This window comes from Haliotis rubra, unplaced genomic scaffold (genome assembly GCF_003918875.1).
Source record: "Haliotis rubra isolate DU_JTF1 unplaced genomic scaffold, ASM391887v1 Scf460, whole genome shotgun sequence".
NCBI lineage: Eukaryota > Metazoa > Mollusca > Gastropoda > Lepetellida > Haliotidae > Haliotis > Haliotis rubra.
In genome coordinates, this window is record NW_025767147.1 from 821,635 (window position 1) to 847,485 (window position 25,851).

The 25,851-nt window shown below is 42.3% G+C and overlaps 1 protein-coding gene across 2 annotated transcripts in view; it reads right to left on the reverse strand.

The window, feature by feature from the left end:
• The window catches only part of LOC124290294 (E3 ubiquitin-protein ligase mind-bomb-like), a 66,707-nt gene extending 41,278 nt beyond the window's left edge, over window positions 1-25,429 (reverse strand). For both annotated transcript variants that reach the window (XM_046727007.1, XM_046727008.1), the window contains exons 1-17: window positions 25,325-25,429; window positions 21,200-21,459; window positions 19,563-19,734; window positions 17,771-17,886; window positions 16,652-16,852; window positions 8,863-8,984; window positions 8,307-8,423; window positions 7,414-7,518; window positions 6,707-6,893; window positions 5,721-5,884; window positions 5,214-5,362; window positions 4,151-4,313; window positions 3,702-3,862; window positions 3,134-3,257; window positions 2,077-2,179; window positions 1,296-1,375; window positions 727-869 (exon numbers count right to left, since the gene is read on the reverse strand). In XM_046727007.1, the coding sequence (XP_046582963.1) occupies window positions 727-869; window positions 1,296-1,375; window positions 2,077-2,179; window positions 3,134-3,257; window positions 3,702-3,862; window positions 4,151-4,313; window positions 5,214-5,362; window positions 5,721-5,884; window positions 6,707-6,893; window positions 7,414-7,518; window positions 8,307-8,423; window positions 8,863-8,984; window positions 16,652-16,852; window positions 17,771-17,886; window positions 19,563-19,734; window positions 21,200-21,428 (2,336 nt within the window). In that variant the 5' untranslated portion in view covers window positions 21,429-21,459; window positions 25,325-25,429. The remainder of the gene's footprint in view (window positions 1-726; window positions 870-1,295; window positions 1,376-2,076; window positions 2,180-3,133; window positions 3,258-3,701; window positions 3,863-4,150; window positions 4,314-5,213; window positions 5,363-5,720; window positions 5,885-6,706; window positions 6,894-7,413; window positions 7,519-8,306; window positions 8,424-8,862; window positions 8,985-16,651; window positions 16,853-17,770; window positions 17,887-19,562; window positions 19,735-21,199; window positions 21,460-25,324) is intronic.
• Between the last annotated feature and the right edge of the window lie 422 nt (window positions 25,430-25,851).

A 25,851-nucleotide genomic window follows, 5' to 3' on the forward strand; every position in this document is an offset into this window, starting at 1 on the left:
AGAATATCATTCGAGCATTTGCAAAACGGAGTAAAACACAATCACTATAAGATTGCACTACCAGTCCAGTCTTCCCTGGTATCGCAATTCGTTGTGCACAGTTGCCTCCCCTAGTGGTCACAGGAACAGCTGACATTGATTTCAAATCCCAGAATCAACCTGGAATGTCTGGTACAGAGTACGTTATTTCAAACTACCTTCATAACTTGAATACTGCTTAGTGGGCGTCTAAAACAACAAGCAAAGTAATTTGTGACTTCATGGAATTCTTAGATAATAAACATCTGGGGGTGTGCACTAGTGCAGTTATTACTAACCAAGTTATTAATCCACAGTACTAAAACATAAAACAAATAATTGTAACAGTATAAGTGAAGAAATGAAACGACACAATAAAGGTTATTTGTGTTTTTGTCAATATGGCGGCCCATCCCTGAAAGACCGGGTTAGAATATTGACCTTCAGCAAACCATGCAACTAACGGAATTGGGGGGTCAGTCTCCAAATTGCGTAGGTTGATGCTCGTGCTGTTGATCACTGGATTGTCTGGCTCGTTTATTTACAGACCGCCGCCATATAGGTGGAATATTGATGTGTGCGGCGTTAAACACCAACAAACCAACCAAAATGGCTGTCGCGCATTATCTCTTTATTATTTGTCATAGCTATTGCTCTGTCGTTTTCTGTTAAAAGATATAGTTGTCTGATCTATGGGATCTGTCCTACCTCTCTAACATTACTCGCACTTCCTTGTTCTTCACGAACTCAAGAGGTGTCTTCCCGTCTTTGTTTTTCAATTTGATGTCCCCTCCTCGTTCTGCGAGATGGCAGCGGATCTCCAGTGCAATGTCCTCATCCTTATTTGCCTCCTGCAGCCAATGAAAACAGTTCTGTCATTCACACCCACAGCTACACTCAAAGTACATACGACCCGTGAAGGTCCGGGTTAGAATTGGTTCCTGTAACCCATGTTGCCGTAAGAGACGACTAACGGGATTGGGTGGTCAGGTTCACTGACTTGGTTAACACCATCGTATCCAAATTAAGCAGAACGATGCTCATGATGTTCATCACTGGATTGTCTGGTTAAGATTCGATTATTTCCAGACCGCCGTCATATAGCTGGAATAGTGCAAAATCTTCCTACGTACACTCAACCTTATTTGTCACAACCATAAAACAACTGATGCACGTAAATGTGCCCAAAAGGATATGACTTTCGTTCAGCAAACATTTCAACACCTGACACAGCTGATTGGTAACGAAGGTTCCGGCGGAAGCACGGTAGTACTCACAGTTCCCGGCAGCGTGCTGTCCATGTGGGCGGCGTGCAGAGGAGAATTACCATCCTGGTCTTGTACGTTGATCTCCGCCCCTGCAGATCATAGCAGGTACAGTGAGTTATAGAATAGAATAGAATACTCAATGACTTTCATTGGGAGTTAATTGAGTTATAGGGCAAAATATTCCCAATTCAACCGTGGAGACCGTCTGGATTCATCGGTTGGAGGTGAGGAATCATGTGCGCATAACTCTATTCTCTACTACACGATCCCGTGGGTCACGCTCTTTCCTTGCCAACAGACATGAGGACAAATTGGACCATCTACAGGTCACACTATTCCCTAGCCACCGGACCTCAGGACTCTGAGAGCACATCCGGATATACTTACAGTACGTAAGGCCATATTCACCTGACTAGTAGCAGCTGGACCATCTGCTGCTCCCATCAGATTACACTCACCGGACTCAAGTAGCAGCTGGACCATCTGCTGCTCCCATCAGATTACACTAGCACTGGACCATCCGGACTCACCGGACTCAAGTAGCAGCTGGACCATCTGCTGCTCCCATCAGACTACACTCACCGGACTCAAGTAGCAGCTGGACCATCTGCTGCTCCAATCAGACTACACTCACCGGACTCAAGTAGCAGCTGGACCATCTGCTGCTCCCATCAGACTACACTCACCGGACTCAAGTAGCAGCTGGACCATCTGCTGCTCCCATCAGACTACACTCACCGGACTCAAGTAGCAGTTGGACCATCTGCTGCTCCCATCAGACTACACTCACCGGACTCAAGTAGCAGCTGGACAATCTGCAGGTTACACCCATGCACTGCCAGATGAAGAGGTGTCTTGCCGTTGTCGTCTCGTGCATTAACGTTACACCCAGCCTGTTCAACAGATTACCCAGTTGGAATTATACAATACTTTCAGTCCTGTAAGTAGGAAACAGTTTTCTAATTTCTGATTTCAAAAATAAGGTACAACTTTAAGACGTAATACGATTTCAGTTCCATTCGTAACAACTCGTGTCATTCCGGCAAGCCGGATGGCGTCTCGTATCCCTCTCGTGGCCATGTTTACGACTAGGCCCTGTCTAAGCGCAAACGGGCATGGAGATGAAAATAGTCTAGTACTATTACCAAGAAAAGATAACTCTGAATTTCCAAACATGGCCCCAAGAATATCCTATATCCCGTGGGCAAAACAGCAATACAGTCATTTCCTTTGTAAATATGTTTCAGTGTTTATAGTTTCTGATCCTTTAGCTCAAAGTTTATGTTTAAATTGTGCTTTGCATAGTTTAGCGAAGTTTCAAAGTTCAACGGTGCCGCCATTTTCATGCTTCGAAATGCGTTTTACTACGCGCGATTTGATTGATTTGCCACGATTCTTGGCAATAATGGCGTACGATAGGGGTACGAGTCTTCTTGTAGGTCACGGAAAGAGGCGAGTAGTTACGAATGTTTCAGTTCGTAACAACCAACCAATAGTTTATAAGTTATATGATGAACACTCCTTTTTAATTTCAAATATTTTAATTGCTGTAATTCTTACAAAAACACAACATCATAATCATAATTTCCACTGCACCTCTCCCTTAGATTTTGAACAAGGAATTTGAATTTGAAAACAACCCAACCAACAATTTTCAAGTTAATGATTGAAGAAACAAATCTTCGGAGGGCGGAGGGAATTCCTGGGTACATCTATTAACCCCTGGTATGATAACTCAAAACTAAATACGCACGCACTATGATCACCTCAAGTATGCAAGCAGTGGTCACCGACGCGGTGTTAAACCCATAAGCATCCACCCTCCTTCTCGCCACCGCAACACCTACCTTCACCAGGACGCCTGCCAGGGCCACAAAACTCCGGAATGCTGCGATGTGTATGGGGGTGAGGGAGTTGTTCATGGGGACGTTGACAATCTTCGGATCTTTCTTTATCAGTGCTTGTGGAAACCTGTATAAGATCAAAAAGACAGGTGTGGAATACCTGGATTATGTACTTGATGTCAAGTAAATAACAACCGCCAGAGCCACAATGGTTATAGTATTACACAGTGCGTACCAGGCAAAATGAAATCAATGAAATGAAAATCGTATCAATGGACAACTAAAAATTAGTGCTGACACCAGAGACATTTTCCACAATGAGATAATGAGCATTGTTTATATTTAGGATTTAATTTTCAAGGATAGATTCTGCCATTTTTGCTGTTACGTCCCACTCAGAGTCAGGCAACTAAGTCAGCGACCTAACCCATTCAGCCACTGCGGCTTCCTTAAACCTGGAAGTCTGACAACCCTGTGGATCCCTCTGGTACGTTTGAGATAATTTATGACAGATTATTGAGATAAAATACAATTTTAGATATCAGTTATGTATATCAATCATAGAACGCACTCTGCTGCTCCGGAGAGGGAGGTACACGCTTCGTGGAACGGGTTGCAACCGTCTGTGTTGGCGAGTCTCAGGTTGAGTTGGTCACACTCCAGGAAGGCGTCAAGAAGAGGCTGGTTCTGGGTTCTAATGGCATCATGAAGCGGGGTATCTCCGTCCTCATCCTGAAGAATATTTTTCAAGAAAAGGATTTATATTTCAAGGATTGAGAAATTGAATGTTTATTGGAAAAGACAAAAATAACAGTATAAAATCCTGGCTTGATAAGTTACAATACTGTGATGGTTTAGGAGATAGTGGTGTTAATTAATTGTTTTCGCTGTTGCTGAGATTTTAGGAAGATTAAGACGGATTACAGAATCCGTCTAATACAATAGTAGTATGTAATTACCATGTGGAGTGGCTTCCGAAGTTTAGAGGCTTTTGTGTTGAGGAAGGGACCTTCATCTCACCTGAGTGTTGGGATCACACTTGTACTGTATGAGTGTCTTCAGACACTGGGTGCTGGGGTCCTTCTTGGCCACTGCCAGATGTAATGGTGTCAGTCCCTTCTTGTTCTTCGTGTTCCCTCGTGCCTTGGCCTCCAGCAGTATCCTTACCAGAGTGGGTTGCTCTCTGTCAATATGGCAGAACTTCTGTCAGGGTCAAGCAATTCCAGGGATTCCTGGGATTTGTCTACAGGAACTATCTTTGTCGTTCGAAGCGCCAAAATAAACAATACAGGGGTCTTGTGTATTGGGCTGAGTTCGGGACTTGGTTGGTTTTAATTGTTTGACATTCAACCCCGACGGCGTGAGATGTTGCTCATTGTATTAATCACCGGTTTAATCTTTGGTTTGTCAGGACTCGATTATTTACTTGCTGCATCTATAGCTATATTATTGCTGATATATTAAATCTTCACCAAACGGTTCACATAGCATGTTGTTTGTGATGGTTTGAATTATCGCCATCACTTAATCTTAATATTGATTTTACCGATTATTGTTTGACAGGATGACTCACATAATAACCGATATGATTTATAAATACATAACTGGTATAGAAATCGTGATTAGCAAGCCAACAACGTTTGTTCAACTGGGCGGGGAACTAAAAATTCTAATTACAGTAGTCCTGTATTGCATGAGTGAGTGAGTTCAGTATTACGCAGCTTTTAGCAATATTCCAGCAATTGCACGGCGGGGGGCACCAGAAATGGGCCTCACACATTGTACCCATGTGGTGTATTGCATGAAGAAGACTAAATGATCTCGCTTGGGTAACAGTCTATTTTACACCATCGCCATATCCTATATTTCCAAAAATAACTTCACAGAATAAATACAATAATATGACACAATCGGGCGGTCCCCAACCTTTTTTTGTGAGTGGTATATTTTGTAAATATAGTTCTGTTCTCCCACATCGATTCTGTTGAGGATAAACATTAAGAATTGTATGATCATGTAACATATTTTCTTTCTCAGCTTGTTTCGTAACTCCTTTGCCTGGGCTTAAAAGGTAAATACTGACCCTGATACGGCATAGTGTAGAGGTGTGTCGCCGTCGTTGTCAGCCTTGTTCAGATCAGCCTTAGCACTGATCAGGTGCTTGGCAATGTCAACGTGACCTTTGTAACACGCTGTCTGCAGTGCCGTCAGACCATCCACGGCTTCATTCACCTGGCGACAGTTCAGCAGGTACAAACTCTGATGGTGCCACTTTGGTAGCATAAATTATTTTTTTAAAACTGAAATTTCCCATTGTTTCAATTATCTGCATATAGTTCGAATAATTGTTTTCGCTGTAAAGATTATATTTCCGTATTTTCGAATATTTGTTCTTTATTTTCGAATTTTATTCCAAAAGCACACAATTCCGATTTTTTTTCTTTGCTTTGATTATTTGATGCTATCAATGTGATAGATACTATTGGACTTTCGTAAGAATTAAGTTAAATGTGGTAAAGCAAAGACAGTTAACGCAGTGAGCGTAATGATAGATACAAAGCCTTCACTGAAACATTGAATGAAAACGTACCTTGTCACCAATAGACTTGACAATGTCTTTCACTGATTCCGTGTCGCCGTTGCTGACGGCGATGACGAGGTCCCTGGCTGTGACTGACGTCGTGGGTTTAAACATAACACTCTCACCTGGTTTCAGAAGGTCGAAAAGGACCTTTGCCACGCCTTCTGCTATGTCTGGAAAAGCATATCATGATGTTCTATAGAAATTAAAGAAACAATTTGACCCAAATTAAGATTTTCAACCATGTTCAATATTGAGGAAGCCAGTGGACTAAGCTGCTGTAAAATATACATAGAACAAGGGAGGCTACTGTACTACGTCAGCTGATCGTGTTCCGCCAGTTGTTAGAAATTCCCTCGAGTGAACGAGTTAATGAGTGAGTGAGTGAGTGAGTTTGGTTTTACGCCGCTTTTAGCAATATTCCAGCAATATCATGGCGGGGGACACCAGAAATGGGCTTAACACATTGTACCCATGTGGGGAATCTAAACCGGGTCTTCAGTGTGACGAGCGAACGCCTTAACCACTAGGCTACCCCACCGCCCCGAGTTAATGAGTGAGTTAATGAGTGAGTCAGCGACTCAGCTTGAATGAGGCTGTAATAACTTGTTTTCCTTGTTGTTTAACGCTATTCAGCTATTTTCCAACGGAATGGCGGCGTGGTAATATCTACATGTCATAGACGTATCATAACGTGAAATTCACGATAATGGATCCGACAAACCTGGCGAATATTGATTCGAACTCAGAATAGGTATCTGACTGTATATTGAACTGGGGCTTCAGGGGCTGGGCCACCACTATTTCCTCATTTCGTTAAAGCTGATCTCGAAGGTATATGTGTGTAATTGATCACCTACAGCTTCCAGGGGGTTGTTGTGACTGATTCAGTCGCGGGAATTTACACAACGTCGTCACATTATTCACAACTACTCTGTGATAAATAAAGGAATATTGATATGATTACATCACATATTTCCGTGGAGAATACTCACTGTCCACGTCCGATGAATCTGAGCTGGTGCTTTTATTAGACCCAGAAGAGAGTTCGGACCCGGACAAGGCCTCTCCGTCCTGAGGATCACAGCAGACAGGACTGAGGAACCACTTGACGTTCCCAAAGTCAACCCTCATGTCTCCGTCCTTGTCGATCTCAACCACCTGGCCGGTCATTCCAAGGCACTGCAAAAACACAAAGGCTTAGCCAATCGCAACTGAAGTAACGTGTTCATATGGTGCCAATTGCAATTTATGTGAAATATTTCAGAGTATTATAGCAGGGTATTATTAAGGAGAGACTATATCTTTGTTAACTCAACCAACAAGGAGAGACCAACAAACGACGCTTATGTCGATGACCAGTGGATGACCAGTCTCCATTCTCAGTTACATTGGTTGAATACAGTATATCATTATGAAACCCAAAGGGCATGCGGGCGTGTTTGTATTTGTTGTTCAGGGGCAGTGCTTTATAAACAAACTAGATATACATGCAACCAGATTGTAACCTTTATCTGTAATTGAATTGTATTTTGACCAGTTAGAATCAGGCGTTGTTTAGAGTCGAGGTAGAAATGACGAACTTTCTAATTCCCATCCAGCAAAACAACAGTGTAACCCATTTCATTTACTTAGCATGTATGCAAATCACCAAATACTGACATTGTAGTTAAATATTGTCCAGGAAAACAACAAAACTTACATCTTCCATTTTATCGTTCCATCCGCCATGGCCATTCTGAAGCTCCACGGCAGCGTTGAAGTTGCTGATGATCCTAACAGTGTCCCCAACAGCAAACGTGTGAAGCTGCAACAACCAACGGTGGAGTTTAACGCTGACGATGCGTCGGTTATCCACAGTTCACATACACTGAACCGAGTTTGAAGCTAGATTTTTTCCTAGAATACATATGTTTCTAAGTTGATGATGCCATAGTGCAGTCAAATGCGTCTGTGTCGAAGTTCAAGGACCAAAATCTACACCTCGATCGACACAACCTAAAATGATGAATAATGTTACAGACGTAATGCGCAGGGTCAAAACTTTCACTTCGAGAAAACCGTAAATTCGTCACAACAAATTTCGAGACGAGATTGACTATACAAATGCTATTTAGAAATATACTTTACAAATAATCGGCATCGCATCGGTTCTTACTCCTGGATCGAATCCCCTCATGGGTACAATGTGTGAAGCCCATTTCTGGTGTCCCCCGCCGTGATGTTTAATTGCTGCAAACTTTCAGAGTCCAGTCAGTCTTACCCTGGACAAATTTTTCGTTTCTGAAAGCTATCGTAGCGCTGCGACTGTCTTAAGTCTAGGTTACAGTATAGGAGGTACGACAGTCGTAGCGCTGCGACTGTCTTAAGTCTATGTCACAGTATAGGAGGTACGACAGTCGTAGCACTACAATAGCTTTGTTTCTTATTGGGGAAACAGTTAGTGATCAAATCTTCAACTATGCATGTTGATTTCATTCTAATACTAACGACGTCGTGTTTTTAATGTTAAATTAGATAATGTTCCACGTCTAAGTGAGTACAACATGAATTAATACAGACATATGTGCAGAAGATCTCTGTTTGGGGACTCACCTTCGTCAACGTTGACTTGATCAGCTGGTGTTTCTCTGCATCTGGGTACTGGGCTAGTACGACCCTTAAGTGACTACCTGACCCTAGAGAAACAACCGTCCCCACCTCCTCCAGACACTGAAACAGAGGCATTGGTGTAAAATGGATATTTTTTATCATTTCTATGAAACCTGAAAATAAATGCAAATTTTAGATCATAAGATTTGCTGTGATCTTGATTTTGTCGCCAAACATAAAAATGACCCTTCCCCGCCCGTGTAACTTGGCTACCTACGCAAAATAAGCATTATGTGAATCAAATGTTCTTTCACCTCTTTATATTTACATTACAGTGACTGAGGGTGAGAGTGAGAGCGAAATTAATCAAGTCCTTAGGTTATTGTTAACCATAAGTGTTACCCTGACAAATCCGTTAATATAATGAAGACGAACCGGGATTTGAACCTAGAACTGTACGGTTCTGTCACGCCTGAATAACACAGTAAACTGCGGTGCCCCCATACACGACAGAAACATGCAAAACATTATGTCAGAGAAACTGTCGTTACACAGTTACCTGTGCCATGCCTTCTTCGTTTAGGATATTGTGATCTGAATGCACTCGTCTAAATATTGCTTCGTCCTCCACTTTCACTTTGTCCCCAATTTTCAACCGGACGTCATTTGGCTGGACGACATCTATAGGTGCAAACATGAAAATTATTCATGGGGAACATATTTCTCGGTTAAAAGTCATAATATTTCCTCGTCACCAATTTTTCTCTACGCTGTTTATACCATACTAACAAAACGTAGTACAATTGTTTTATTATAGTTCTTACCATTGACGGCGGATAGTACAATTGTGTACACGAGTCGACGACGTTTTGCCTACAAAACTATGTGAAGAAAGATGTGATGGGATGATATTGGGTTTGAATTAAATCAAGGGTTGTTCACTAATGTAGCGACAACAAATCACGTGTGTGTGGCTGCCTGAACCAGTCCGGGCTAACACCGTGATTTTGTGCTGAAGTGCTACTGTGGAGGCTTTGGTGACCTAGTAGAGCTAGCCCATTTTGACATCACCATACCTTTATAGGGCTAGCCCACTTAGATATCACAATACCTCTATAGTGCTAGCCCACTTAGATATCACTATACCTCTATAGTGCTAGCCCACTTAGATATCACTATACCTCTATAGTGCTAGCCCACTTAGATATCACAATACCTTTATAGTGCTAGCCCATATAGCCCACTTAGATATCACAATACCTTTATAGTGCTAGCCCACTTAGATATCACTATACCTCTATAGTGCTAGCCCACTTAGATATCACAATACCTTTATAGTGCTAGCCCACTTAGATATCACTATACCTCTATAGTGCTAGCCCACTTAGCCCACTTCGATATCCCACCTTTATAGTAGCCCACTTAGATATCACATTATACCTTTTATAGTATAGTGCTAGCCCACTTAGATATCACTATACCTCTATAGTATAGTGCTAGCCCAATTTAGATATCACCATACCCTCTATAGTGCTACTTTGATATCACCATACCTTTATAGTGCTATAGTGCCAGCCCACTTAGATATCACCATACCTTTATAGTGCTAGTGCCAGCCACTTAGATATCAACATACCTTTATAGTGCTAGCAAACTTAGATATCAATATACACTATAGTGTTAGCCCACTTAGATATATCACTATCACTTAGATATCACATACCCTCTATAGTGCTAGCCCACTTAGATATCACCATACCTGCTAGGAGTGCTAGCCCACTTAGATATCACCATACCTTTATAGTGCTAGCAGCCAGCCCACTTAGATATCAACATACCTTTATAGTGCTAGCCCACTTAGATATCACCATACCTTTATAGTACACTATCACTTAGATATCACATACCTTTATAGTGCCATCCCACTTAGATATCACTTAGATATCACCATACCTTTATAGTGCTAGGAGTGCCAGCCCACTTTGATATCACCATACCTTTATAGTGCTAGGAATGCCAGCCCCCTTAGATATCACCATACCTTTATAGTACACTATCACTTAGATATCACATACCTTTATAGTGCCAGCAACCTTTGATATCACCATACCTTTATAGTGCTAACCCACTTAGATATCACTTAGATATCACCATACCTTTATAGTGCTAGGAGTGCCTGCCCACTTTGACATCACCATACCTTTATAGTGCTAGGAGTGCCAGCCCACTTCGATATCACCATACCTTTATAGTGCTGGGAGTGCCAGCCCACTTCGATATCACCATACCTTTTTAGTGCTAGGTGTGCCACCCTACTTAGATATCACTATACCTTTATAGTGCTAGCCCACTTTGACATCACCTTACCTTTTAAGTGCTAGGAGTGCCAGCCCACTTAGATATCACAATACCTTTATAGTGCTAGCCCACTTAGATATCATTTAGATATCAGAATACCTTTATAGTGCTACCCCACTTTGGCATCACCATACCTTTATAGTGCTAGGAGTACCAGCCCACTTTGACATCACCATACCTTTATAGTGCTAGGAGTGCCAGCCCACTTCGATATCACCATACCTTTATAGTGCTAGGAGTGCCTGCCCACTTCGATATCACCATACCTTTATAGTGCTAGGTGTGCCAGCCCACTTAGATATCACTTAGATATCACCATACCTTTATAGTGCTAGCCCACTTTGACATCACCATACCTTTATAGTGATAGGAGTGCCAGCCCACTTCGATATCACCATACCTTTATAGTAAGCTATCACTTAGATATCACATAGATATAGGCCACTTTGACATCACTATACCTTTATAGTGCTAGCCAGCCCACTTAGATATCACCATACCTTTATAGTGCTAGCCCACTTAGTACACTATCACCTGATATCACCAGACCTTTATAGAGCTAGCCCACTTTGACATCACCATACCTTTATAGTGCTAGGAGTCCCAGCCCACTTAGATATCACCATACCTTTATAGTGCTAGCTATAGCCCACTTAGATATCACTATACCTCTATAGTGCTAGCCCACTTAGATATCACAATACCTTTATAGTGCTAGCCCACTTAGATATCACTATACCTTTATAGTGCTAGCCCACTTAGATATCACAATACCTCTATAGTGCTAGCCCAATTCTAGACTCCTTCCACACCTTTATAAGGCTAGCCCACTTAGATATCACTATACCTCTATAGTGCTAGCCCACTTAGATATCACCATACCTTTATAGTGCTAGCCCACTTAGATATCACTATACCTCTATAGTGCTAGCCCACTTAGATATCACAATACCTTTATAGGGCTAGCCCACTTAGATATCACATACCTTTATAGTGCTAGCCAACTTAGATATCATTTAGATATCACCCTACCTTTATAGTGCTAGCCCACTTTGACATCACCATACCTTTATAGTGCTAGGAGCGCCAGCCCACTTTGACATCACCATACCTTTATAGTGCTAGGAGTGCCAGCCCACTTTGACATCACCATATCTTTATAGTGCTAGGAGTGCCAGCCACTTAGATATCAACATACCTTTATAGTGCTAGCCCACTTAGATATCACCATACCTTTATAGAACACTATCACTTAGATATCACATACGTTTATAGAGCTGGCCCACTTTGACATCACCATACCTTTATAGTGCTAGGAGGGCCAGCCCACTTTGACATCACCATACCTTTATAGTGCTGGGAGCGCCAGCCCACTTAGATATCACCATACCTTTATAGTGCTAGCCCACTTAGATATCACCATACCTTTATAGTACACTATCACTTAGATATCACAATACCTTTATAGTGCCAGCCCACTTAGATATCACTTAGATATCACCATACCTTTATAGTGCTAGGAATGCCAGCCCCCTTAGATATCACCATACCTTTATAGTACACTATCACTTAGATATCACATACCTTTATAGTGCCAGCAACCTTTGATATCACCATACCTTTATAGTGCTAACCCACTTAGATATCACCATACCTTTATAGTGCTAGGAGTGCCAGCCCACTTTGACATCATCATACCTTTATAGTGCTAGGAGTGCCAGCCCACTTCGATATCACCATACTTTTATAGTGCTGGGAGTGCCAGCCCACTTCGATATCACATATACCTTTTAGTGCTAGCCCACCCTACTTAGATATCACTATACCTTTATAGTGCTAGCCCACTTAGATATCACTATACCTTTTATAGAGTGCTAGCCCACTTAGATATCACACTATACCTTTATAGTGCTAGCCCACTTAGATATCATTTAGATATCACAATACCTCTATAGTGCTAGCCCACCTTTTAGAAATCACCATACCTTTATAGTGCTAGGAGCCAGCCCACTTAGATATCACCATACCTTTATAGTGCTAGCCCACTTAGATATCTTATAGTGTAGATATCACTACCATACCTTTATAGTGCTAGCCCACTTTGACATCACCATACCTTTATAGTGCTAGGTGTGCCTGCCCACTTAGATATCACCATACCTTTATAGTACACTATCACCTTTAGATATCACCATACCTTTATAGAGGCTAACCCACTTTGACATCCTGATACACCATACCTTTATAGTGCTAGGAGTGCCAGCCCACTGGAGATATCACCATACCTTTATAGTGTTAGGTGTGCCAGCCCACTTAGATATCACCAATACCTTTATTTTCCTAGCCCACTTAGATATCATTTAGATATCACATACCTTTATAGTGCTAGCCCACTTTGACATCACCATACCTTTATAGTGCTAGGAGTGCCAGCCCACTTTGACATCCCCATACCTTTATAGTGCTACGTGTTAAGCAGCCCACCATTTCTGGTGTCCCCTGCCGTGATATTGCTGGAATATTGCTAAAGTGGCGTAAACCTAGAACTCAGTCAGTTATAGTGCTGCGAGTGCCAGTCCACTTTAGATATCACCATACCTAAATAGTGGTAGGAGTGCCGGCACACTCTCGATATCACCATGCCTTTATAGTGCTAGGTGTGCCAGCACACTTAGATATCACAATACCTTAGAATTCTAGCCCACTTAGATATCATTTAGATATCACTATACCTTTATAGTGCTAGCCCACTTTGACATCACCATACCTTTTAAGTGCTAGGAGTGCCAGCCCACTTAGATATCACAATACCTTTATAGTGCTAGCCCACTTAGATATCATTTAGATATCAGAATACCTTTATAGTGCTACCCCACTTTGGCATCACCATACCTTTATAGTGCTAGGAGTACCAGCCCACTTTGACATCATCATACCTTTATAGTGCTAGGAGTGCCAGCCCACTTCGATATCACCATACCTTTATAGTGCTAGGAGTGCCTGCCCACTTCGATATCACCATACCTTTATAGTGCTAGGTGTGCCAGCCCACTTAGATATCACCTAGATATCACCATACCTTTATAGTGCTAGCCCACTTTGACATCACCATACCTTTATAGTGATAGGAGTGCCAGCCCACTTCGATATCACCATACCTTTATAGTACGCTATCACTTAGATATCACATACCTTTATAGTGCTAGGCCACTTTGACATCACTATACCTTTATAGTGCTATGAGTGCCAGCCCACTTAGATATCACCATACCTTTATAGTACTAGGAGTGCCAGCCCACTTAGATATCACCATACCTTTATAGTTCTAGGTGTGCCTGCCCACTTAGATATCACCATACCTTTATAGTACACTATCACTTAGATATCACCATACCTTTATAGAGCTATTTTGCCCACTTTGACATCACCATACCTTTATAGTGCTAGGAGTGCCAGCCCACTGAGATATATCACCATACCTTTATAGTGTTAGGCGTGCCAGCCCACTTAGATATCACAATACCTTTTATATTTTCCTAGCCCACCTTAGATATCATTTAGATATCACCATACCTTTATAGTGCTACCCCACTTTGACATCACCATACCTTTATAGTGCTAGGAGTGCCAGCCCACTTTGACATCATCATACCTTTATAGTGCTAGGAGTGCCAGCCCACTTCGATATCACCATACCTTTATAGTGCTAGGAGTGCCAGCCCACTTAGATATCACCATACCTTTATAGTGCTAGGTGTGCCTGCCCACTTAGATATCACCATACCTTTATAGTACACTATCACTTAGATATCACCATACCTTTATAGTGCTAGCCCACTTTGACATCACCATACCTTTATAGTGCTAGGAGTGCCAGCCCACTTAGATATCACCATACCTTTATAGTGCTAGGAGTGCCAGCCCACTTAGATATCACAATACCTTTATAGTGCTAGCCCACTTAGATATCATTTAGATATCACCATACCTTTATAGTGCTACCCCACTTTGACATCACCATACCTTTATAGTGCTAGGAGTGCCAGCCCACTTTGACATCATCATACCTTTATAGTGCTAGGAGTGCCAGCCCACTTTGACATCATCATACCTTTATAGTGCTAGGAGTGCCAGCCCACTTCGATATCACCATACCTTTATAGTGCTAGGAGTGCCAGCCCACTTAGATATCACCATACCTTTATAGTGCTAGCCCACTTTGACATCACCATACCTTTATAGTGCTAGGAGTGCCAGCCCACTTAGATATCACCATACCTTTATAGTACACTATCACTTAGATATCACATACCTTTATAGTGCTAGCCCACTTTGACATCACCATACCTTTATAGTGCTAGGAGTGCCAGCCCACTTAGATATCACCATACCTTTATAGTGCTAGGAGTGCCAGCCCACTTAGATATCACCATACCTTTATAGTGCTAGGTGTGCCTGCCCACTTAGATATCACCATACCTTTATAGTACACTATCACTTAGATATCACCATACCTTTATAGAGCTAGCCCACTTTGACATCACCATACCTTTATAGTGCTAGGAGTGCCAGCCCACTTAGATATCACCATACCTTTATAGTGCTAGCTATAGCCCACTTAGATATCACAATACCTTTTATTTTCCTAGCCCACTTTTAGATATCATTTAGATATCACCATACCTTTATAGTGCTACCCCACTTTGGCATCACCATACCTTTATAGTGCTAGGAGTGCCAGCCCACTTTGACATCATCATACCTTTATAGTGCTAGGAGTGCCAGCCCACTTCGATATCACCATACCTTTATAGTGCTAGGAGTGCCAGCCCACTGAGATATCACCATACCTTTATAGTGCTAGCCCACTCTGTGCCAGCCCACTTAGATATATCACTTAGATGTCACCATACCTTTATAGTGCTAGCCCACTTTGACATCACCATACCTTTATAGTGCTAGGAGTGCCTTCGATATCACCATACCTTTATACGCTCACTTAGATATCACCATACCTTTATAGTACACTATCACTTAGATATCACTATACCTTTATAGTGCTAGCCCACTTTGACATCACCATACCTTTAAAGTACTAGGTGTGCCAGCCCACTTAGATATCACCATACCTTTATCACCATACGTTTATAGAGCTAGCCCACTTTGACATCACCATACCTTTATAGTGCTAGGTGTGCCTGCCCACTTAGATATCACCATACCTTTATAGTACACTATCACTTCGATATCACCATACCTTTATAGAGCTAGCCCACTTTGACATCACCATACCTTTATAGTGCTAGGACTGCCAGCCCACTTAGATATCACCATACCTTTATAGTGTTAGGCGTGCCAGCCCAGTTAGATATCAGAATACCTTTATAGTGCTAGCTCACTTAGATATCAGAATACCTTTATAGTGCTAGCCCACCTAGATATCGCTATACCTTTATAGTGGTAGCCCACTTTGATATCACCATACCTTTATAGTGCTAAGAGTGCCAGCCCACTTAGATATCACCCTACCTTTATAGTGCTAGCCCACTTAGATATCACCATATCTTTATAGTGCTAGCCCACTGACATACCATGGTACCTTTATAGTGCTAGCCCCCTGGGATATCATGCTATCTTCCTAGTGCTAGACCACTTAGAACTTTAATGTTGAGCTGGGTGTACTGGAATTGTACTACACGGAGAAAGTGTAATTCCAAACATTAGGGGGGTGGTGGGGTAGCCTAGTGGTTAAAGCGTTGGCTCGTCACGCCGAAGACCCGGGTTCGAATCCCCACTTTTGTACAATGTGTGAAGCCCATTTCTGGTGTCCCCCGCCGTGATGTTGCTTGAATATTGCTAAAAGCGGCTTAAAACAAACTCAGTCAGTCCAAACATAAGGTATGTTACATCTGACTACTTTCAAAAAGGCATTGTTGCATTCAGATTTACACATATTACTTTGGCACAATGTGGTGTCTGACATATCTCACCAAGGACAGGAAGATGTTCCTTGTAGTAGTTCCAGCCTGGTGAGCCCTTCACCGCCATGACATCAACCTTGCCCTTGGCTCCGGTACAATACCCCTTAAGACTGCTCTGATCGGCCAACCATCTCACATTGACGGCGCCTCGGGTGTAACCTCCAGTCATCGTGCCCACTTTGACGACTTCACCAATGCTCCCTTCACCTCCTGTATAGACATAGGTGGCACATTTAGATATTTCTCTTTCGAACATTATTAAAGCTATTGTTTCGGTATTCAGACATTTGGAGTGGTTTGTTTCCACTATTTATATTTTTCATTCTTATACCAAGCAACGCACAAACACATGCACGCACCCACTGCAATATGTTGCACCTGATGAATGTCATTCACGCAATACCTGTGAAGATCAGGGTTAGAATTGATCTTCAGTAACCCATGTTTGTCGTAAGAGGCGACTAACGGGATCGGGTGGCCAGACTCTCTGTCGTGGTTGACACATGTCATCGTATCCCAGTTGCGTAGACCGATGCTCATGCTGTTAAACACTGGTTTGTCTGGTCCAGACCAAATTTTTTACAGACCGCCGCCATATAGCTGGAATATCGCTGAGTGCGGCGTTAAACGTAACAAAAACCAAACCAAATCAAATCATTCTCACTAGGTTTCAAATTCAAATGTGTAATAATCTGACATTGAAAATCATTTTCGGCGGTACTGCAACTGAAAGTAGATACATTTACTCCAGATTGACAGCACAGTAATTATTAACAGGACATATTGGATGGTTGTGATGGCACGTTTAGAGCAAGCATAATCGGAAATAATAAAGAAACAATAACAGATTCAGAACAATTTTCATATCAAAATGAACCCGTCATAAAAGACTGATGATGTTAACCGCTAGAGACCTGACTGTCATTGCAAACTATATCAACCTTCATGTTCACACCATGTTTGAGGATGTGAGGATGTGACTTGTAAATGGGTAATTTTCATTCCCTTCTAAGACTCTTGATCTTATGCGTTTATTTCTCATTTGAAGATATGATGTTGAATGAGATTACGGACAGATTGCTGACAGATTAAAACCAATGACGATGGCAAGGTGAACTAAAAACTGACCATCTGAATTTCCATGTTTCAACTGAAGCCAATGAGGTCCACGCCTGACTTTTGCCCCCTCGAACAGACCAATAGATTGGATTCTTCGGGTGCTGGCCCGAGGCGAAACCCGCTGACTGGAAAGTGAATCATTATAATAACAGTTTAATATCGACCTACAATAGTTGCGTTATTGGATGAACTAGAACAAAACCATTTCTGTAAAATGTCTTTTCACCTTTTTTTTATACTTTTACGCGGGAATAGTATTTGCTGAATTTTTAAAATGACTTGGGGTTATTTATAAAGCATTTATAACTTGTCAGGAGGTTACTAAAACTATAGCGAGTGAGTGTGTGGATTGGTGAGTGAGTGAGCCAGTCCTTGGGTTGGTGTATAGGTGAGTGGATGGGTGAGTGAGTGAGTGTGTGAGGTGAGTGAGTCCTTGGGTTGGTGTATAGGTGAGTGGACGGGTGAGTGAGTGAGTATGTGGATTGGTAAGTGGATGGTGTGAGTGAGTAGGTGAGTGTGTGGAGTGAGATGAATCAGTGAGTCAGTCAGTGGGTTGGTGTATAGGTGAGTGGATGGGTGAGTGAGTGAGTGTGTGGATTGGTGAGTGAGTCAGCCAGTCCGTGGGTTGGTGTGTAGGTGAGTGGACGGGTGAGTGAGTTAGTGAGTGTGTGGATTGGTGAGTGAGTCAGCCAGTCCTTGGGTTGGTGGATAGGTGAGTGGATGGGTGAGTGAGTGAGTGTTTGGATTGGTGAGTGAGTCAGCCAGTCCTTGGGTTGGTGTATAGGTGAGTGGACGGGTGAGTAACTCAGTGTGTCTGGTGAGTGAGTCAGTGAGTCATTCCTTGGCTTGTGTGTCGGGTGAGTGAGTGAGTGGGTGAGAGGAGTGGTGAGTGGTGTGGATTGGTAGGTGAGTGGCCAGTCCTTGGGTTGGTGGATAGGGAGTGGATGGGTGAGTGAGTGAGTGTGTGGATGAGTGAGTCAGCCAGTCCTTGGGTTGGTGAGTGAGTGAGTCAGTGAGTCAGTAGTAAGTGAGTATGTGTAAGTCAGTGAGTAAGTCCTTGGGTTGGTGTATAGGTGAGTGGATGGGTGAGTGAGTGAGTGTGTGGATTGGTGAGTGAATGAATCAGTGAGTCAGTCCTTGGGTTGGTGTATAGGTGAGTGGATTGGTAAGTGAGTGAGTGTGTGGATTGGTGAGTGAGTCAGCCAGTCCTTGGGTTGGTGTATAGGTAAGTGGACGGGTGAGTAACTGAGTGTGTGGACTGGTGAGTCAGTGAGTGGACTGGTGAGTCAGTGAATCATTCCTTTGGCTTGGTGTGTAGGTGAGTGGACGGGTGAGTGAGTGAGTGTGTGTATTGGTGAGTGAGTGAATCAGTGAGTCAGTCAGTGGGTTGGTGTATAGGTGAGTGGACGGATGAGTGAGTGTGTGTATTGGTGAGTGAGTGAACAGTGAGTCAGTCCGTGGGTTGGTGTATAGGTGAGTGGATGGACGAGTGAGTGAGTGAGTCAGTGAGTCAGTGAGTCAGTCAGTCGTTGAGTGTATGGGAGAGAGTAAGTGAGTGAGTGAGATTTGATGCAGTTTGATAGCACTACAGTACAGTTGGGTTACAATCAGTGAGGAAATCTTCCATCAGCACCACTGAGTAAAGTTAAGCGCTAGTTTGTACACTTCAATGATGACATAAAAATCCAGCTGGAATTTTCAAGAGCTACATCTGCGGCATTAATGGATTGTTATCATTCACTTTGTAATCTTAAGAGCGAAAGTTTCTACGATCCTTGTTCAGCCAAGGGAGGTTACTCACTGTGGTGAGTTGTTGGTAACAGATCGGTAGAAGGCGTGGCTCCTGTCATGTCGGTCTGTGTTGTAGCATGAAGAACACAGGTCGTAGTCTCGGCATTCAGCGCACTTCCATCTTAGTCCTGTAAAGTTTTCATCTCCACATGCGTCACACGTTATACCGTTCTGTTTGACACCTGTTCAACAAATGAGAACATGGGTCGATGTTAAAGGGCGACTGTGTATTGGAATCAGTTATTCAGAGACATTAAGTTTTATTAAGTTGAGCGCAACTCTCTGCTCACGGTAATTCGGGTATATTTTTCTGGTACGCTTGAAGGGCGGATAACTCTAATTTCTGACGTAATGACCGTTAGTTTCCAGTTCAAACGAAGCTACGCGGTCTGCGTCATGAAGTGATAATTTAGAATGTTTGTTTTGCGGGAAAAGGCAGGTCAAAGTCTGCATTCGCCAGGAAAGTTACACCTAACGTTTCATGTAACTTTAATCTAGGACTCACGAATGTTAAATACCTGAGTTTCAACAAAGGTACAGCTATTTTTCATGAATGTTTCATCAAGTCACATCTACGTTTCATCTACATGTTGACCCTTGTTTCATGTAACATTGAACAAGTTCTGGATTAAACAATTAAGACTTCGAGTTGATATCCCATGAATACGAAGAGGCTTAACCATACAACCACACCACAAAACAATAAAGACTACTTGAATTTCTGGAGTTTGCTGCGAACACATGTTCAGCAAAAGAGAATATGTCGCAATGGGGTGCGCGTTCTTGCTCATAATAATGGACAAATAATATATTCGACTTGCTATGTAGAACTTCCGGTAATATTGTTGCCTTGAATTCAAGAGAAGAGTGCATGTTAAAGCACTGACTGAAAATAAAACTCCCTCACCCAGAATATTACACAGTTGATGACATAGATTTTGACACATCTGAAACATTCTCACATAAAATATTCCGTAGGGACATAGAATGTTTGGACAAGTCGTCTAGGGCACCGAAATTCGCCAAGGCGAGTGCACAAGGCAACAAAGATGTGGGTTTGAATCCCAGTTTGCTCTTATTAGGTTTCCAGGCACCACAACCGTGTTCGTGTCTTTCACCAAATTGTAAAAGCCCCGCTTCACCTCGGGCTCCCCCACACACACACACACACACACAGTTACTCTACTTATGTATTCACTGCTGATTACAGCTCTTACATCTTACAGTTGGCCTGTGATAATTATTCATGACATTTGATATTACCATATGACAAGAATTATGGCCCGTGAAGATCCGGGTTAGAATTGATCTTCAGCAACCCATGCTTGTAAGAGGCGACGAACCGGATCGGGTGGTCAGGATCGCTGACTTGGTTGACACGTCAGTTTATCCCTATTGCGTAGACCGATGCTTATACTGCTGATCACTGGATTGTCTGGTCCAGACACGATTGTTTACAGACCGCTGACATATAGCTAGAATATAGCTGAGTGCGGCGTAAAACTAAACTCACTCACTTCATGACAAGACATGCATATTTTACATTATAGATGGATTATGACATGTATCAGAACTTGAGGCGTTCATGACGTAAACAAACATTTCCATACATCTGTCATTATTAACTGTACATTGTATGTTTAATACCTGTAGGACCTGAGTCAAACACCAGCAGCTCGAACTTGCCATCATATCCTGCCCGGTACTGGAACTCTCGGCCACTGTCCCAGATAACGGACACTTTGCCTTTTGCCCAATCAGAATCCTCTATCTTCACAACCGTTCCCACGTGACCTTCGCCGCCATCTTGATCTCTGCCCGCCCAGTCGGGACCTCTGACCACTCTGATGCCCGGACATGGGTAAGTTGCGGTCATCGTGAGTGGACACTGTAGGGTCAAGGCTACACTGGAAATGAATGAGTGAGAATTCAGCAAAAACACGAAGCTCACATACAATTTCTACCAGACAGCTGCGCGGGGCAAGTCCGTTTCACAGGCTCTGAACATCTTAAGTGTCCCTCCCGCCCAGTCCTTTCTACAATGCTGAAGCGCTAAGTGAGGCAAGTCTAGATTTCCTCAGGTTAGTGACTGAATCTCCCATATCACTGGGGATAATTTTCATTTTGAAAGAAGTATCTTGTTTTCTGTCAAAATGATAATTTTTTTATGTATTCAGAGACTAAGCGTCAGTCTTGCACAGGGATGGAGGAGGAAATTTGGTTTAACGCCCCTTTGAACTGTATTTCAGTAATATCAGGGAAATGTCAGCTTGAGTGAGGGAGTGAGTATATTTGTACGCCGCTTTTAGCAATATTCCAGCAACATCACGGCCGGGGACACCAGAAATGGTCTTAGCACATTGTACCCATGTGGGGAATCGAAAAAAGCTTTAACCAAAAGGCTACCCCACCGACACTGTCAACTTGATGTTGAAGGAACGCCTGAATGGATGCCAGTATTGCACATTTACCTCTTTGATGAAACCCATGATAATGGTGTTGACATGCCCCTAGGACAAGCTTAGAAACAGCGTTAGACCCTACCCTAGTACTATATAAAGGAAAGGGATGTAACGACGGAACCACCCCCTCCTCAATCTAAGTTAGATTTCACCACCTAAACTATTTTGAAGGCCCCGGCAAGGCCTACGGATCAAAAGCGAGATGGTTTCCCCTACAAAATGAGCTATAAATGGTCACAATCGGATCATTATTTCAAAAGTTATACGCCACGACTCACCGAAAACAGCTACCTCCGCAATTCCAAGCCAAAATCATGGATCACCCAAAAATTCGTTTATTAATTCCAGCCACGTTGACAGCACCTATGTAGGGCTAGATTCGATCGGCAGCGCCATTCCACGGGTCTAAAACTTATTGCAACATCTACACATCATTTCCTCAACGACAACACATTCGTGTGTTGACACCGTGAAGACAATGACAGAAATCCACATTAGCGTTCGTCAGATTTCCAACTCTGACCAACCTATGGATCGGACATAGGTAAGAAGCTACCCTCGAGCTCCGGACGAACGTAGGTTTCCATCATCAAAGATCTCGACATTCGTGCCTTGTCCATCAGCTTGTTGATACAAAGCTAGTTATTTATGTCAAACATCTACCTTTGTTGCTTAGCTATGTGCTGGGCAAATTGTCATCATGTTATTGTTGGTTTGAATCTACCATTCGCCATGTTTCATGGTTTCTCAGAACCATGCACCTTCGAGTTCAATAAAATATTACGACCTGCCTTTTTGGGGGGCTTTCCTCTAATATGAAGCTGCAATGCCGTGATATGACAGAAGCAGATTTTAAAGAGCTGTAAAGGTTCGAGGTGTGTAAAATAGATAATATTATAACGTACGCGTGTCCTCTCTTTACAGTGACTTTCACAAATCACTGTCGGAGGTATTGCTAAGATTTGGAAAAAAATCAAGACACAAACGGAGCATAATCGATCCTTAGGCCTTAAAGGCACAATGTCACATATAATCTCGACACTATTTTGGACTATATTATATATATTGGGGCATATGCACTCACTTTAGCTTCCTGTTGATGCAATAAAAGACTTAGTATCCCTTACGACTTGCCTGAAATCGATAATTGAAACAGCTTCCAAACAGAGAACACTTGCCATATATGGAATGAAAACAATTGCTTCCTTCATCGAAAACTGTGTTTTCGGTGTTTGTGGTTTCAATCACAAGTTGTACGTAGGATATTCGTAAAGAGCGCGTCAAGGGACATAACTCTAAAGGGTTCGCTTGAAATGAAGTTCGGCCGGTAGAGTGCGCGAGAGTCGATTTAATGCAACATTGCATTAATTCAGTATTGTAATTTAGATACGTAATTTTAAAAATTTAATATTGTAAATTAGATACGTAATTTTGGGGGAATACATTATAAGGTAGCTTCCCTGTGGGCTGAAAGTTAGTATTACTGAGAGAAATGTTTAGAGAAAAGCTGCGTGATATAGTGCCCTTAAAGCAGACAACATCCTTGGTAGGTTACACGTAATAATATGATCAATACATGAACAGTAATCCTGTCGAAGTTTTTTGGTGGCCAGGCTCGCTGACACATGTCAATTGCGTAGATTGGTACTCATGCTGTGGATCACTGGATTGTCTGGTCCAGACTCGATTAGTTACAGTCCGCCGCCATATAGGTGGAGTATTGATGACCGCGGCGTTAAACAACCAACCAACTTTGGAAGGACAGTAACAATGACAGTAGGTCGTAATACTTATTCCGCAAATACAAGACAGTCATTGTGAAGACATTAGTATACGAAGTTACGACAAAGTATGGCATCAGGTATAATTGATTTTACACTGACGCTTTGAAGGTTAAAATACAGATGTGTCAAAATATGGCGGTAAATTCAAGACTGATGGAGAAAGGGACTGACGATCAAGGCATGGAGGCGATATGTATAGTGTGTATATTAGTGCCGTTTTCAAGGGAATTGTTCGTTTCCAGGGTAACCTGTCCTGTTTGTTTCCAAGATGTGTAATTAGAAGCGACAAAACACTTTCCGGTTGAATTCGCTTCGATTGTTCTATTCCGACTGTATTCGGACATGTATTTATGAAACAGAATGAAATAGTAACCTGGTGTTTAAGGTGTGCCTATCCTGCCCCATCGGTGGCGTCAAAAATACACACAAAGGCGAGTAAATTATATATCGTACAAGGGAAAATATGGCATTACCTCGGACGTGATTTCTGTCACTGTCGCGCGTCAAAGTTTGATGAATCAGTACATCAACAACAAGAAGAAAAGAAAACAACCGACGTGACCGTGATTAAATGACGCCTGAGCAGAGAGTCGTATTACGCTCTTAAATCTACTTGTCGAGAGACTAGGCTAGTTTATAACTCAAATGTTGGGAAAGACAACATACCCTCAACACATACTCTCTCTCTCTCTCTGCTCCCCCTTCCTCTTTCTACGTACGTCTTTATTTCCCGCTCCTTTCTCGGTGTCTCTTTCCCCTGTCTCGATCCCGTTCACCCTCTGTCTGTCGATCTCTCCCTTTCTCACATGTTTATGCAACTGAATGCCCGTGCTATAAATATTGATATGACCTATTTATGTTGATACTAGGCGGGAGCTGCAGTGTATGTGCACAGCTTGTAGATACCGACATGAGACACTGTGTGCAGTGTGCTTGACATTGGTGGTATGTCACGGTCCGCTGGGTTGTTGGGAGGTCTGGGTTTCACAAATTACAAGAAATATTGTAATTCTTTGAGAGGCATTTAGAATATGGTAATATGAACAGGAACGATATTTACGGATAGGCAACTTGTCTAATATCCTACGTGTATATATTATCCCTGTTCATAATGTTATGTATCACTAACTTGATAACGGTGTTAGCATCTACACCCAAACGTCGCATCCAATGCAAAAAGAAGTTGTCTATCCATAAAAATATCGTTGTTGTTCAAGAACCATTGTAGCTAAGCAATTGATTGTGCGTACTATATTTACATTTCCATATGATCTCTATATATCCCAGTACACACATTTTAACCATTGATTGGTTGACTGATTGACTGATTGGTTGATTGACGAATTGATTGATCAGTATCATGTGCTACGTCGCGCCTCGTCGGGACACAGTGACACAATAAAACCTAGTCACCAAGCTTCACCCTGGCCTGATCTGGGCCACCAATTTAGAGTAGTCGCTCTCCCAGAAACGCATGAATCTGCTTCATCCCCGAGTAGCACTAATGTAGACCTTCCTGATCTTACCTTGAAGCTTTCCAATCAGTATGTTGAGGCTATGATCACTGAAAACCTCTTTGGATTACAGAAATGAATTACAATGCACAACAGCAACTTCCTTTGTTGGGCCTCTGTAATCTGACAAAACGAAAGCGAAAATAGGACACTGGCTCTTCGCCAAGAGGGGAAACCCAAAGGATATATACAGACATGCATACAAATCTACCTCCTTGTATTAGTTTTCCGGGAATAATCCGTATCATAAAACACCCGCGAAAGCAGATCGTTCTTACGGATCAGAATATTCTGTCACATTGTATAGAAAGCGGACATCTAAAATATTTTAGTTGCTGTTCATCCGGTAGATACATCCAAAGCCTCTGACAATATATAAGCATTTTGATGGAAACAAGCAAGAATATTAAAAAGGGATAGCTGGTGGTATGCGAGACCACTGGAAAATATAGATTTACTTCATTTAGAACTATAGCATTTGAGAATAAGGAATATGAGGATGGGACACTACTATGATAAATGTGAGATTTAAGACGTGC